The 14,257-nt window shown below is 54.6% G+C and overlaps 1 protein-coding gene across 1 annotated transcript in view; it reads right to left on the bottom strand.

Annotated features, from left to right (window-relative positions):
• RAB11FIP4 (RAB11 family interacting protein 4) overlaps positions 1 to 13,644 on the bottom strand; it is a 149,349-nt gene extending 135,705 nt beyond the window's left edge. Inside the window, exon 1 of the mRNA XM_015119012.3 lies at positions 13,412 to 13,644. Within this exon, the coding sequence (XP_014974498.3) occupies positions 13,412 to 13,570 (159 nt within the window). The 5' untranslated portion in view covers positions 13,571 to 13,644. The remainder of the gene's footprint in view (positions 1 to 13,411) is intronic.
• Positions 13,645 to 14,257: the final 613 nt, after the last annotated feature.

Raw genomic sequence — 14,257 nt, 5'->3', positions numbered from 1 at the left:
GAGTTAGCTTTCTTTTTCCTACTATAAAAGTAAAACTAAGTATAAAGAAAACTAAGAAAAACTAGGTATAAAGTAGTTTAAACTTCTATATCAAGAACAATATTTGAGAATTTTTTTGTTTTTAAAATAAAGAGCAGGCTGGGTGCGGTGGCTCACGCCTGTAATCCCAGTACTTTGGGAGGCCAAGGAGGGCAGATCGCCTGAGGTCAGGAGTTGGAGACCAGCCTTGCCAATGCGGTGAAACCTCATCTCTACTAAAAATACAAAAAATTAGCCGGGCGCGGTGGCACAAACACCTGTAGTCTCAGCTACTTGGGAGGCAGAGGCAGGAGAATCGCTTGAACCAGGGAGGTAGAGGCTGCAGTGAGCCGAGATTACACCACTGCACTCCAGCCTGGGCGACAGAGTGAGACTCTGTCTCAAAAAAAAAAAAAGAGCAGCTGCCCTTGGAAGGATTCCTGAGAGCAAGGGCAGGCCCTGGAGCCGCGTGAGCTTGGCAGGCGTATGAGCACCACCTGCACTGGACCCAGGGCTCCAGCACCCAGTCACCAAGGTGGGAATCATGGAGGACCCATGTGAATGCCTCCAGACCACCTGGGAGCTTCCCTCTGACCCTCCCCTCCCCTTCTCTCCATCCTCAGGGTCCCCTCTCCTTGCCCCTGAACTGGGACAGAAACCTCCCACCTCAGCCCCTTCTCCCCCACCCACGCTACTTCTAGGTGGGTTTGTCTAAAGGCATTAGTGCAGTGTGGCCCTCTGCTTACACCTCTTCAACATTTTATCCCGACACCTTTGGGATAAAATCAAGCCCTGCCACCTCCTGCCTCCAGCCTGCCTGGTCAGCCCCTCCACCCCTGCAGGTGGGCCTCTGCACAGGTAGGTCTCACTTTTGGCATACCTGTCCTTCCCTCCACCCTGGCAGACCCTGTTCCAAACTCAGCCCCACCATCCATTTCTGGAGTCCCACTCGAGAAAGGCTTTCTCATCTTCCAGACTCCCCTGTCTTCATGCTTCAGCCACACCTGCACAAGCCCGTGCCCTTCCCGCAGGTCTGACCAAGGTTTCCATGTCAGTCCCCCTCCCCCACCGCAAAGAAGGAATCCCATCTTACTCATCTGTATACCCTCTGGCCCCAAACATGACACAGAATCAGACCTCAAAAATATCTGTAAAAGAGTGGATCGGAGAGCTGACTCAGAAAACCTAGAGTTCGTGGTAATGGTCATTTTAACAAATATATGTGGCACTTACTATGTCACGTGTCACTATGTTTTGAGGGTTTAACATGCATTGCTAATATTATCCCCACTATACAGATGAGGAGACTGAGGCATAAAGAGGTTAGGTAACTTCTCAGAGTCACACAGCAAGTAAGTTGCAGAGCTGGGTCTCAAACCAGATGTGCCTGACACTAGGGCCCAGTTCCCAGCCACTTCCCTAGGGCAGGGAGAGAACCTGAGAGATGGCCTGGCCTGATCTGAGGTGCTGTAGAAAAGTGGAAGTGGGGAAGGGGTAGGAGAGCAGGATGGGGCTGAGGCCGGCTGGGGCTGCAGGGCCTCTGACTGGGGAGGATCTGCAGTGCAGGCTGAGGAAGATGCAGGAACAGGAGCCTGTGGTCCAGGAGTGGCGGGGTGGCCATTTGGAGACACAGAAGACTCAGCCCCACACAGCCTGGGCCTGCAGAGAATTACCTACGAGCGCCTGGCAGGAAATCAGAGCAGTCAGAGAAACAAACGCACACCTTCTGGGGTCATGGCATCACCACTTGAACAGGAAGTGGCGCAGATGCATAATTCCGGGCACAGTTTGCTGGCAGACTCCCTCCCTGCCCAGTGCTGGGATGCAGTGCCCATGAGAGCGCCCCTGGCCGCCCATCCTGCAGATCCCAGACCTACTTCTGATCTGTCATTTCCCAACCGAGACCACCCCAGGCTCAAATTCCCCAGCCAGAGGAAGCCTCAAATTTTAGATTTCTCCAATGTTAGATTTCTGGAACTCAGATCAGGTCACTCTCTCCCTCCTCTGACCTTCTAAGAACGTGGGACCCCCACTGTAGGAAGCTAAAAAGGCAGCTTTAGAACCTGACAGACCTGGGTTCAAATCCCAGCTCCTCCAGTTACTCAAGACCCTGGACAAGTCACTTCATCTCTTGGAGCCTCCTGGTTGCCATGATGATGAAAAGGATTAAGAAATACAAAGGCAGGGCCGGGCGTGGTGGCTCATGCCTGTAATCTTGGGAGGCCGAGATGGGCAGATCACGAGGTCAGGAGATCGAGACCATCCCGGCCAACATGGTGAAACCCCATCTCTCCTAAAAATTCAAAAAAAATTAGCCGGGCATGGTGGGGGGCCCCTCTAGTCCCAGGTACTCAGGAGGCTGAGGCAGGAGAATGGCATGAAACTGGGATGCAGAGCTTGCGGTGGGTTGGGATTTCACCACTGCACACCAACCTGGGCAACGGAACGAGACTCTGTCTCAAATAAATAAATGAATAAATAAAAATAAAATAATCTGAGCCCTCACTTTTTTCAGCAAGACCCCAGCTCTTGCCAGACCCAGTGGCCTATGTGGGAAGTGAGAAGTCATAAAAGGAGTCAATTCCGTAGAGGGCAGGAATTACTGCCTGCATCACTCAGTAGCCAAGAGACAGGGACATGCTGCTCTTGGATGAAGTGCTGCTGCTCATCCAAAACTCATCTGAGCTACTCAGACTCTCCCAGCTCCTGAGCCCTCCCGAAAGTCACCATCTGGTCCCTGTTCCAGCCTGAGTTCTCAGTCTCCCTGCCCTTCCTGTCCCTTTACTACATGGAGACACTTGTCACTCCCTGAAAATACCAGTCCCCATCCCTGGGTCTGTGCTTAGGACTTGTGCATGACTGATACTCAGGAAGTGGTAGATGGTGGGTGGGTGGGTGGGTGGGTGGATGGATGGATGGATGGATGGATGGATGGATGGACAGATGGGGAGGCTAGGGAAGTGGGAGGAAGGGTGGATGAACAGATGGGTGGGCTAAGGGGTGAGTGGCTAATGAATGGATGGGTGGATGGATGGTTGGATGGGCGGTTGGCTGGACGGATGGATCAGGAGGTACATGGTTGGGTTTATATGGCTGGACGGAAGGGATGATGGATGGGTCGATGGATGGGTAAGTGGATGCTTAGGTGAACGGGCAGGCAGATGGTTGGATGAATGGGTGGAGGAAGTGTGAGCAGATGGAACTCTAGGAGATAGACTTCAGCTCGTTATATGAACAAGAACTCAGCCAGAGCTCTGCCAGGTGAGAATGGGCTTGCCTTGGGAGGCAGCGTGTGCCTGTCTCTTGGCTACTGAGTGATGCAGGCGCTGAATGGGAGTCTCACTGAATGACTTCTACTTTCCTTCTGGTTTTTGTTTTGGTTCATATCAATCCTCTGCCTATCCTGTCGAGGTGCTGGCCTTAGACTGGGATTTTCCTGGGGACAGGGCCCATTGTAGGCCCATGTGTCATCAGCAAACACTTTGGAGGAAGCTGGCAATCTTCTCTGGGTTTTGTGCCTGTAAGCCCTGAGCCACAGCAACTGAAGTGTGTGTTGGACTCAAGGCCTTGGTCTCCAGGGAAGCCAGAGGTCCTCACAGCTGGAATCTGGGCTACGGCTGTATGCTCCCCGTCTTGGGTCACAGGTTGTTATGGAAACCTGTAAGGATTCTGGGCTGCTCTGCTCATCCTGCCCCCAAGGACACAGAAGCTATGGACAATGGGTCCTCAGCAGTGACCTCAGGGGTGACAGGTTGCAGGAAATTGGTGGCCCTAAGTTGTGGCCCATGGGGGAGTCTCCAAGAATCTGAAGATGCTGGGGCAAGCCGGTTTTTCTTTCTTTCTTTTTTTTTTTTTTGAGACGGAGCCTGGCTCTGTCGCCCAGGCTGGAGTGCAGTGGCGCGATCTTGGTTCACTACAAGCTCCACCTCCCAGGTTCACACCATTCTCCTGCCTCAGCCTCCCCAGTAGCTAGGACTACAGTCGCCCACCATCATGCCCAACTAATTTTGTTTTTGTATTTTTAGTAGAGATGGGGTTTCACCGTGTTAGCCAGGATGGTCTCGGTCTCCTGACCTCGTGATCCGCCCGCCTCGGCCTCCCAGAGTGCTGGGATTACAGGCGTGAGCCAACGCGCCTGTCCAAGTCTGGCTTTTAAAGGGGGCCAGGCCACACCTGGGTCAGCTTCTGTAAATTCCTTTGTTGTGGGCAGTGAGATGAGACCCAAGGGCCAGGATAGAAGGAAGGGGAGAAAGAGCCCAGGAGTGCCAGGTAGGGTTGGGCTGAAACGTGGTCCCCAGACCTGTCCATCGCCACTGGCTCCACAGCTGCACTCAGGTCTCACAGGCCAACGTGGAGCTCCCGAGTCCTCACCCAGCCCTCTTCCTCTCTGCCTCCCCACCCAGCAACGGCAGCCTGTCTCCAAAGTCTCCTCTTGTTCACTCTCACTGCCAATCGGCTCCATTTTCAAGATCCAGCCACTGCTCCACGGCTTCTCCTCTGCTCCCAGCCCCCAGCGCCCATCACCTGGGTGAAGCAGCAGCCTTGGCACTGGTGTCCCTGCCTCTCCCGGCCCCTTCTGCCTCTCCGAGGAGCCACATGGCAGCCAGGGTGGTCCCCATTAAACCTAAGTCTGATCCTATTTCTCCTCTGCTCAGAACCATTTGGGGGCTTCCATCTCATTCCAAGAAAGCCAAAGCCCCTGCAGGGAAGGCCGCAGGAACTGGCCCGCCCTTGTCATCGGGCTCACTGTGCCTCTAAGCCCCGGGGCAGGCTCCTGCCTCTGCATGGATCACGTTCCCGAGACATTTGCAAGGTGCAGCCCCCACTTCATTCTGGGCTCCACCTCAATATCCATCTATGACATTGTTCTAAGTACACTGGCTTTTGTTTCAGCACTAATGTTTTTTTCCGCCACTTACCCGCACCTGACAGTTGTTTCTATTCCTTTGTCTGTCTCTTTCCTGTGCCCCCCAATCAGAATGCGAGTCCAGGTCCCTGTTGTTTCCTGTTTCCCAGTGCCCAGGGCAGGGCTGGCACACAGTAGGTACCCACGATGTTAAAAATGCAATAAAATGGCTTTTTTTTTTTTTTGAGACAAAGTCTCACTCTGTCGCCTAGGCTGGAGTGCAGTGGCGCAATCGGCTCACTGCAACCTCCTCCTCCTGGGTTTAAGTGATTCTCCTGCCTCAGCTTCCCGAGTGGCTGAGATTACAGGTGTGTGCCATCACCCCCGGCTAATTTTTGTACTTTTAATAGAGACGGAGTTTCACCATGTTGGCCAGGCTGGTCTCAAACTCCTGACCTCAGGTGATCTGCCTGCCTTGGCCTCCCAAAGTGCTGGGATTACAGGCTTGAGCCACTGTGCTGGGCCTAGGAATAAAATTTATTTATTTGTATTTATTTTTTTATTTTTATTTTTTGAGACGGAGTCTCGCTCTGTCACCCAGGCTGGGGTGCAGTGGTGCAATCTCAGCTCACTGCAACCTCCGCCTCCCAGGTTTAAGCAATTCTCCTGTCTCAGCCTCTCAAGTAGCTGGGACTACAGGCGCATGCTACCACGCCCAGCTAATTTTTGTATTTTTAGTAGAGACGGGGTTTCACCATGTTTGTCAGGCTGGTCTCGAACTCCTGACCTCAAGCGATCCACCCGCCTTAGCCTCCCAAAGTGCTGGGATTACAGAGTTGAGCCACCACACCCGGCCTAGGAATAAAAATTTTTGGCCGGGCGCAGTGGCTCACGCCTGTAATCCCAGCACTCTGGGAGGCCGAGGCAGGCAGATCACGAGGTCAGGACATCGAGACCATCCTGGCTAACACGGTGAAACCCCGTGTCTACTAAAAAATACAAAAAATTAGCCAGGCGTAGTGGTGGGCGCCTGTAGTCACAGCTACTTGGGAGGCTGAAGCAGGAGAATGGTGTGAACCCAGGAGGCAGAGCTTGCAGTGAGCCGAGATCGTGCCACTGCACTCCAGCCTGGGCGACAGAGCAAGACTCCGTCTCAAAAAAAATTTTTTTTTTTTTTACATCTGGACCCATGTTAAGGGTAAATGTAAGGGGTACTTCCATAAAATCAACTCTATAAAAATTTCAGCACATTTACCCAATAACTTGGTGCTGGGAGGACAGCAGTGACTTGGGCAAGCCGTATGCCATTTCCAGGCCAGGGGCATTTCCCCTCCACCCTGCCCAGGTTGGTGTGACTCAGCTCTAAGAGTCAATCTCAGCCAGCTGTTGGGTTCCCCTTCTGCACTGTTCCTGGTGGCACTGCTCAGGGCTGGGGTGGGGACGACTGCTGGGTGGGCCAAAGGGGTGCTGCAACAGGAAGGGAAGGCGCCCTCCACCCCACACTCCCGGACTGAGGCAGAACCCCCTCCACCACGTGGACCTATTCCTGCTGGCGGCAGGTTGCCCAGGCCGGGGCATCATTGTCCAGGAGCCTGCGGCCCACCCTAGCAACACACTGCCCCCCAAGGCAGTGCTGCCCAGCACCGACTTTCTAAGGCGGTGGAGGCCCTGCTAAAGGAAAAAGGAGTGGCTTTGTAGCCATCACCCCCATTCCCAGGTTCCTGGGCTCCCTACTTCCTGCCCACCAGCCCAGGCAGCACACAGGAATCTTCCGGCCCGGGCTCTCCTCCCTCCGCCCAGTCCTTTCTTCTTCTTTTCCTCTTTGGTTTTCTTCCCAGTGCTGGGGAAGGCTCCTCGGCCTCAGAGCTGGGGCCAGGTCTGAAAGCCATGCTGCCTGTCCAGCCTCGTGACCTACCTGTACAGGGGGAACGTCCCACTTCATGGGCTGGACGCCCCTAAGGGAAGCTTGTGGATGGTTCAAGGTTCTCTACCCACTGAAACCCCTCGGAGGGCACGTCTTGCTGATGGGAAGGGCTGATTCTTCCCCCTACTCAGGTCTACACGTCCCCCATTCAGGTCTCACCAGTGGAGGCAGGGATCACACCCCCCAACCAGAGCACGGCCCCTCAACACTGGCGCTTCCTTCTCTAGAACTCCAGTGTCTTGGGAATGATGCTGGAACTCACAAGGTTTTGCCAAATGGATTCAGGCTTCGTCAAAAGAGTGTCTCACAGGCCTGTAATCCCAGCACCTCGGGAGGCTCAGGCGGGTGGATCACCTGAGGTCAGGAGTTAAAAGACCAGCCTGGCCAACATGGCAAAACCCCATCTCTACTAAAAATACAAAAAATTAGAAGGGGTGTGGTGGCACGTGGCTGTGTAATCCCAGCTACTCGGGAGGCTGAGGTGAGAGAATCACTTGAACCCAAGAGGTGGAGGTTGCAACGAGCCAAGATGGTGCCACTGCACTCCAGCCTGGGCGACAGAGTGAGACTCCACCTCAAAAACAAAAAACAAAAAACAGGAAAAAAGAGTGTCTGACAAAAAATTAGCTGAGCATGGTGGCATATACTTGCAGTGCCAGCTACTTGGGAGGCTGGGGCGGGAGGCCGGTTTGAGCCCAAGAGCTCGAGGCTGCAGTGAGTGGTGATGCAGCCCTGAACTCCAGCCACAGCTACAAAGCCAGAGCCTGTTTCAATTAAAAAAAAAAAAAAAAAAAAAGGCAGGGGCGTGTCTGATAAGATGGATGAGTCCCAGCAGACTTTCTGCATCTGGCCTCCTCCCAGCACAGCCAAACTGGTGGGCATGAGAGGCCAGAGGGTGCCCCAGCTAGGACTTGTCCTCCCACCCCAAAGCAGAGTGTGGTGCCACGTGCCCATCCCCAGGCCCCAAGGGACCCCAGCCTTGGCCCCACTTCCATGATGACCTCCAACCTCAGGAGCACCGTTCCCCAGAAGCACAGGAAAGAGAACGTCTCTCTGGGCCCACTCCTGTCCTGCTCCCACCTCAGGTCCCAGGCACTCCCACCTTTCCTGCCAGGCTCAGGGCACCTGGGCCTTCCTTCTGATGTGCCAGCCTTGTTACTCTGCAGGGTGGCCTCATTAGGGTGGGGTACATCGAGGCTGCCTGGTCTCAAAAGAGCACCTTTAACTATCATCTTTTGGGAGTGGCTTGTTGGGGCTTTGCCGGCCTTCCAGGCCCCTGTCAATTCTGCACCCCTCGCCACTGCCCAAGTCAGGCTGCTTTTCCTTTCTTACCATGTGCCACAGTCCTGAGGAGGCCTTCTGCCTCCAGTCCTGCTCCCCATCCCGTTCTCCCACACACATCCACTCTTGGCTGCCTAGGTCTCCTCACTGCCTCCAGGGAACCACTGATCTGGCCCTACCTTCCCCTTCACCGCCTCCTCCGGCCACAGCGGAGGGGATACAGTTATGTCTTCCCCATTATCCAATCCCCACTCATGAGCAGAGGAGCTTTAGTTCCAGGTGCTCCTGTTCCTGGACGCCCATGTATCTCAGAAGACGTCGACCCCAGCCCCAGGGCTGGCTCCTGGCTGGTCTCAGCCCATCCTAGCACCCCAACCCTTTTGCCATTTCAAAGACCCAGGCTTAAGCCAAGTGACACTAGCAATTCCCCAATAGCGGGCATTAGCTCAGAGGGGACCCGAGGACTCAGGGAGCCGAATGGGGACCATCATTTCATCTCCAAGCAGGCAGGCCTGCTGTCCAGAGGAGATGGTGCTGGGTTAATGCATGGCAGAGGCCTACTTGGTGATTCTTATTTCCATTTTTCTAGCAAGAAGGACGGTCTTCAAACTGGAAAGGGAAGAGGACCATGTCACAAGGAAGTGTGGTCCAGGACATCTCTGGCTGCTTTCAATGTCTGCCATTCTGACTGCCGGGGGGACGCACGAGGGGCAGGAACACCACAGCTGGTTAAGGAGGGTAAGTTGAACACACAGAGGCCGGTGCCAGATCTTGACCTCAATTTCTAGCAAATCCCCAGCCTAGAACAGCCTCTCAAAAATGCTTGCAAGTGTTAAGAAAATAATAATAATGACAAGGAGAGCGCCAGCAATTCTGATATTATGCCTACTCTGTGCAGATACTGGGCTAAGCCCTTTGTATGTATTAACTCACTCAAATCCCAAAATAACCCTATGGAATGGGGCCTCTGATCAGTTCCATTTGATGGATGAGTAAATAGAGGCCTAAAGAGGTTAGGGAGACTATGCAATACATCAGGAAGGCAACGCGGGGTCAGGGTGTTGAGCCATCATGTTACATATTTATCAGAGTCCTGCTCCCCTGGCATTGTAGACTTTCAGGGTCAGGGCAGTGGTGTGCCCCCATCCCTCAAAAATCTTCCTTCCTTCCTACTTCCCTCCCTCCCTCCTTCTTCCTTTTCTTTCTTTCTTTCTTTTTTTTTTTTTTTTTTTTTTTTTGTGGCACAGTCTCACTCTGTCACCCAGGCTGGAATGCAGTGATGTAATCTCAGCTCACTGCAATCTCTGCCTCCTGGGTTCAAGCGATTCTCCTGCGTCAGGCTCCCGACTAGCTGGGATTACAGGTGCATGCCACTACACCGGGCTAATTTTTGTATTTTTTGTAGAGATGGGGATCTCACCATGTTGCCCAGGCTGGTCTCGAACTCCTGAGCTCCAGGGATCCTCCCACCTCAGCCTCCCAAAGTTTTAAGATTACAGGTATGAGCCACCACACCTGGGCCATTGTCTCCTCTTTTCTGCTGTGATATCTAGGTCAACAAAGTAGGGAACTATCAGGGACTAACCTAATCCATAAATACCATTATTAAGTAACGTTCATACTTGATCCAGACTTCCTTAGTTTTTACCTAATGTCCTCTTCTTGGTTCTAGGGTCCCATTCAGGACACCACACTGCATTTGGTCATCTGCCTCCTTAGTCTCCATTTGGCTGTGACAGTGCCTCAGAATTTCCTTGTTTTGGATGACCTTGACAAATCTGACAGGTGCTAATCAGGTATTTTGTAGAATGCCTCTCGGTTGGGATTTGTCTGGTGTTTTTCTCAGGGCTAGACTGGGATTCCTGGTTTGGGAGGAAGACCACAGAGGAAAAGGTCTATTCTCACCACATCACACTAAGGGTATATGCCATCATCATGACCTGTCACTATTGATGTTGGCCTTGATCACCTTCTGAGACAGTGTGTGTTGGGTTTCTCCACTATACAGTTGTTCTTCCCCTCCCCTTTCCAAACTCTACCCTTTATAAGGAAGCCACTACACACCTCATGCTTACAGGGTGTGAAGTTATGCTTTACTTCCTCAGTGGGGCAATTATTAGCATATGTTATTTGGATTTCTTCTATACGAGAGATTTTCCTATTTATTTATTATTCATTTGTTCAATAATTTATACTATATATACTTCATTATGGCCTCATGGATATTTATTTCATACTTTATGACCTAGTATATTTTGGTTTCTGCAAAGCATTTGATCCTGGTATCCCTGGTATTCTGGGGGTAGGTGGTAAACTGTGGACAATCAGCTGTAAGTTCACTGAACTCCATATCTAATGAATGAGCATTATCCACCCCAGAGCACCAAGTGGCTAGGAAATCAATGCCACTGCCTGATTTTAAAGCAAATGAAATAGAAACAGTTAGAGTACACTGCATTTTGTAAGGGAGGCCCCCTCCACCACTGGAAAACAACGCTCCGATTTTGTAATGCATCAGGGGATATGATGGGTAGTGAGTAGAGATGCAAAGTATATTTCCACGGGTCTCGGTCAATACAGTGTGAGCAGAAAACCACCCCTACAAGTGCCTCGGGGCCCTGTCCATGGTCCTGCCCCGCATGTTTAACCAGCCTTGTGGATTCAGACACACCAAGCACTGCTTCTCCACAGCTGAGACTGACAGAGGTAGGATGGTAGATTCTCTTTCTTGACACATACAATGTGAGGAAATGAACAAGACGAAATTAAATGGAAATAAGGGCCAAGAAACAGGCTTATATTCCAGAAATTATTGACACAGATAACAGGCCCGAATGCTTCCACAAGCCAGGATTGTTAAAAGAAAAAAGAAAAAAAAAAAAAAGGAATTGTGTTACAGTAAGAGAGACTAAAAGGTGACAACAACCACATACACTGCACAGTCCTAGAGAGGAAACAGCAAAAATGGACATTTTGGGGTCAAATAGGGAAATCTGAAAAAGGTCTGCATATTAAACAAGATGAAAATTTATTGAAGCAGAAAAGTGATGATCATTTACCGGCAAAAAAATCAGGTTACAAAACAGTATGCACAGTATGATCTCATTTTCTGGAGAAAATTGGCATATAAGCATGGAAACAGCTGGAAAGGTCTGACAGAAGTGTCATCGAGGCGCTGCGGGAGAGATAGGACACAATACGTTTTATTTTGCTTGTCCCTATTTCCAGTTTTCTGCAGTGCATATCCACCGCTTCTGTAGTAATATCAGAGTATGTTTTTAAAAGAAAGAAATCACTGACGCTCCCCCAAGGGTGGAGAATCCCTGGCTTGGCAGAGGTTTCTAAAACAGATCCCTGGAGGTTTTGGTGGCCAGAAACTTAATATGAGTGGACAGTGCAGAGGCAGCCCCACCCTGAGCTGCGTGCATGTGTAAGGTCTTGGGGCTGGTACAGTCTTGGGTGGGCGGGGGGGCGGTCTGCTGGTCCAGCCCTTTCATGTTATTGCTAGGAAAACTGAATCACAGAATTAGGTGATGGCAGCTCCAGGGCCAGAAGCCAGATGTCTGGCTACTGGGTCACATGGAAATGGCCTAGGGCTTCAGGAACTGGGGTATTTGGCCTGGAGAAGGGAAAATGGGAGTAAGGAGCTAGGAAGGAGAGAAGGGGCATGAGTGCTATTTTCAAATATTTAAAGGCCCCGGCAAAGAAAAGAGACCTATGTGAGTCCCTGTGCAGAATGGTGATGACTAAGTGACGAGCAGGTCTGTCTCTAGAGTGTATGAGGGAGAAGGTTCTAATGGCAGGAACTGTCCAGCCGGGGGAGAAGTGGGTGAGGCTTGCTGGGCACGTGGCCGAGGTTGGTGGCCCCTGCCAGAGGTTGCTGGGAGACCCTTCCCACCACTGAGGCTCTGTGGTTCGGGGACTCCAGGTTTCAGCCAGAGCTGGTGGCTTCTTTACCCGCCCTGCAGCCTGTGTCCTGAGAGGAAGGAGCGGGACTCTACCTACACCAGGAGGCGGCTCAGCCTGCCCCAGATGGGAACCACCGGGAAAAGGGAAGGGTGTGGCTGGCCTTTAGGGAAGAAAGGTCATGGTGGCAGCAGGCAGTGCCCCTCAGCAGAGCCCCGCAGAGGGCAGTCTGGGCTCTCACAGGCACTGCAGTGGTGTTTCCTGGGGTGGGTACCTGAGTTCTCAAGCCCTGAAGCTGCCTCGCTCTCTTCTGCCCACCGCTCTCAGCAACTCACAGGTCCCGGCCCATGCCCAGGTGCCAGTGAGAGATAATTCTCCATCGTCTCTCACTGTCTGGTGACACGGAGGCACGGGTCCAACCTGGCCATCATCCAGCTTCCCCCATGTCCTGAAATGCCTGGTCTGACCTGTCCCGGGAACACAATGCCAGCCAGTGCCCATTTGAGGCCCATGGCCCCAGGCCCCCCATGCAGGGCCTGAGGCCTTAGATGGTCTTGGAAACCCACTTCTCAGGGCTTTTGTCTCCAGGGGAAATCCCTGACCATTTCAGCCAGGTGGGTGTTCTGTCTTCCCCTAAAGACAAAGTCCCCAGTCCCCACGCCGGTGCCACCAGAGGACTCTGGTGTGGTGATATGACTCCGTCCACCCTACTGGCTGCACCGACCCTCCGCTTCCAGCCCTGTTAACAATCTACGTAAGTCCTGCTTTCCCCAAATAGATGCCACATGAAAGCCCTCTGCTCAGCCACCACTCCCCGAGCCTGGCTCTGCTTGGCCTGCTGCAGCCAACACAGCCGGCTGCCAGCCTGGCTGCCCAGCAGAGCCTGAATGAGAGAGGTCACTCAGCACTGGGCCGGGAATACACGGTGGCCCCAGCAGACACCTTCTCCTGTGTCTGGGCAGGGTGGGTGCAGCCAAGGAGCCAAGGCTGCAGAGCACCCCTACCTGTCCCTTTCACCCCCTGGCCCGGCCCAGCAGAGCGTACACAGACCCTTGCATCTTGTTCTCCGCAGCTGGGGGTGGGGTGGGGAGCCTGGGACCAGATTCTGGTAGGTCTCTCCCCAAGACAAGGGTGGATGTGCAGACCGCTCAGAAGGACCTGCACGACCGAGGATGGAAGGTGGGCGCAGAAGCCACCCTGGGCGTGACGCGTGATGCTCGGGGCACAGGCGCCACGAAGGGGGGAAAGTGAGGGCTCGGCTGTGCCGGGGATACCCGGGGGACCGAGGTCCTGGGCTCCGGCGGAGGGAGGGGATTGGGAGGGAGGCCACTGCCTCGGGCCACGCGGGTGACCCGGCGGGAGAGCTGGGGGAGGGGCGGCGGGGCTGGGGGCTGGGCTGGGGTCCCCGGACCGGGACTGGGGTCGGGCCAGCTTACCTCCTCGCCCTGGCCGAAGCGCAGTCCGAGCGCCGCGACGCGTTCCACGCGCAGGAAGCCGTCGGGGTCGCGGCCGCACACCTCGAACACCTCGCGCAGGCGGCGCACGGAGCGCAGCAGAGCCGCGGGGGCGCCCGCCCAGCCCGCGCCGCCCGCCATCCGGGCCGGCCCGCAGCTCAGCCCGGACCCCTCGCCCGCCGCACCCGCCGCCCTCCCGCCGCCGCCATCGCCGCGCGCCCTCCGGAGCCGCCCGCCTGGGTCTGCGCCGCGCAGCCTCCGCCCGGTGGCGGCCGCGGCCGATCAGTGTCAGCAGCGGCGCCGCAGCCCCCGCCGCTCCAGAGGGGAAGGGAGGGGAGGGGAGGGAAGGGGAGGGGAGGGGAGGGGAGGGGGAGAGGGGAGGATAAGGGGGAGGGGCAACGGGGGAGGGGAGGGGCAATAGGAGGAGGGGGGGCAACGGGGGAGGGGACGGGCGGGGGCCGCGGCGAGAGCGGGAGGGAGAGAGGGAGGCGGCAGCGGCGGCGGGGACGCTGCAGACAAAAGGAGCCCGCGTCCTCCCGAGTGGGGCCGTCCACGCGGGGCCGGCAGGCGCAGCGCGCTGCCTACGGTCGCCTCCTCCGCGGCCTCAGTTTCCCTCCGCGTCCCGGAGCCCGCCCCTTCCCCTGGACACCCGGAGCCACCCGAAGGCCCCGCCCTGCCGGAGGATTCCGCAGGGTCGTGCCCCTCTCCGCTGCCCGTGCCCGCTGCCGCGCCTCGCGTCTCCCGAGGGGTCAGGATGTCCTGGGTGTCTCCTGCGTTGGCGCGTTCCGTGACTGCATTCATGTCGGAGGAAGCTGAGGCCCAGAGAGG

Source organism: Macaca mulatta, chromosome 16 (genome assembly GCF_049350105.2).
Source record: "Macaca mulatta isolate MMU2019108-1 chromosome 16, T2T-MMU8v2.0, whole genome shotgun sequence".
Classification (NCBI taxonomy): Eukaryota; Metazoa; Chordata; class Mammalia; order Primates; family Cercopithecidae; genus Macaca; species Macaca mulatta.
This window is presented reverse-complemented; position numbering and strand designations above follow the sequence as displayed.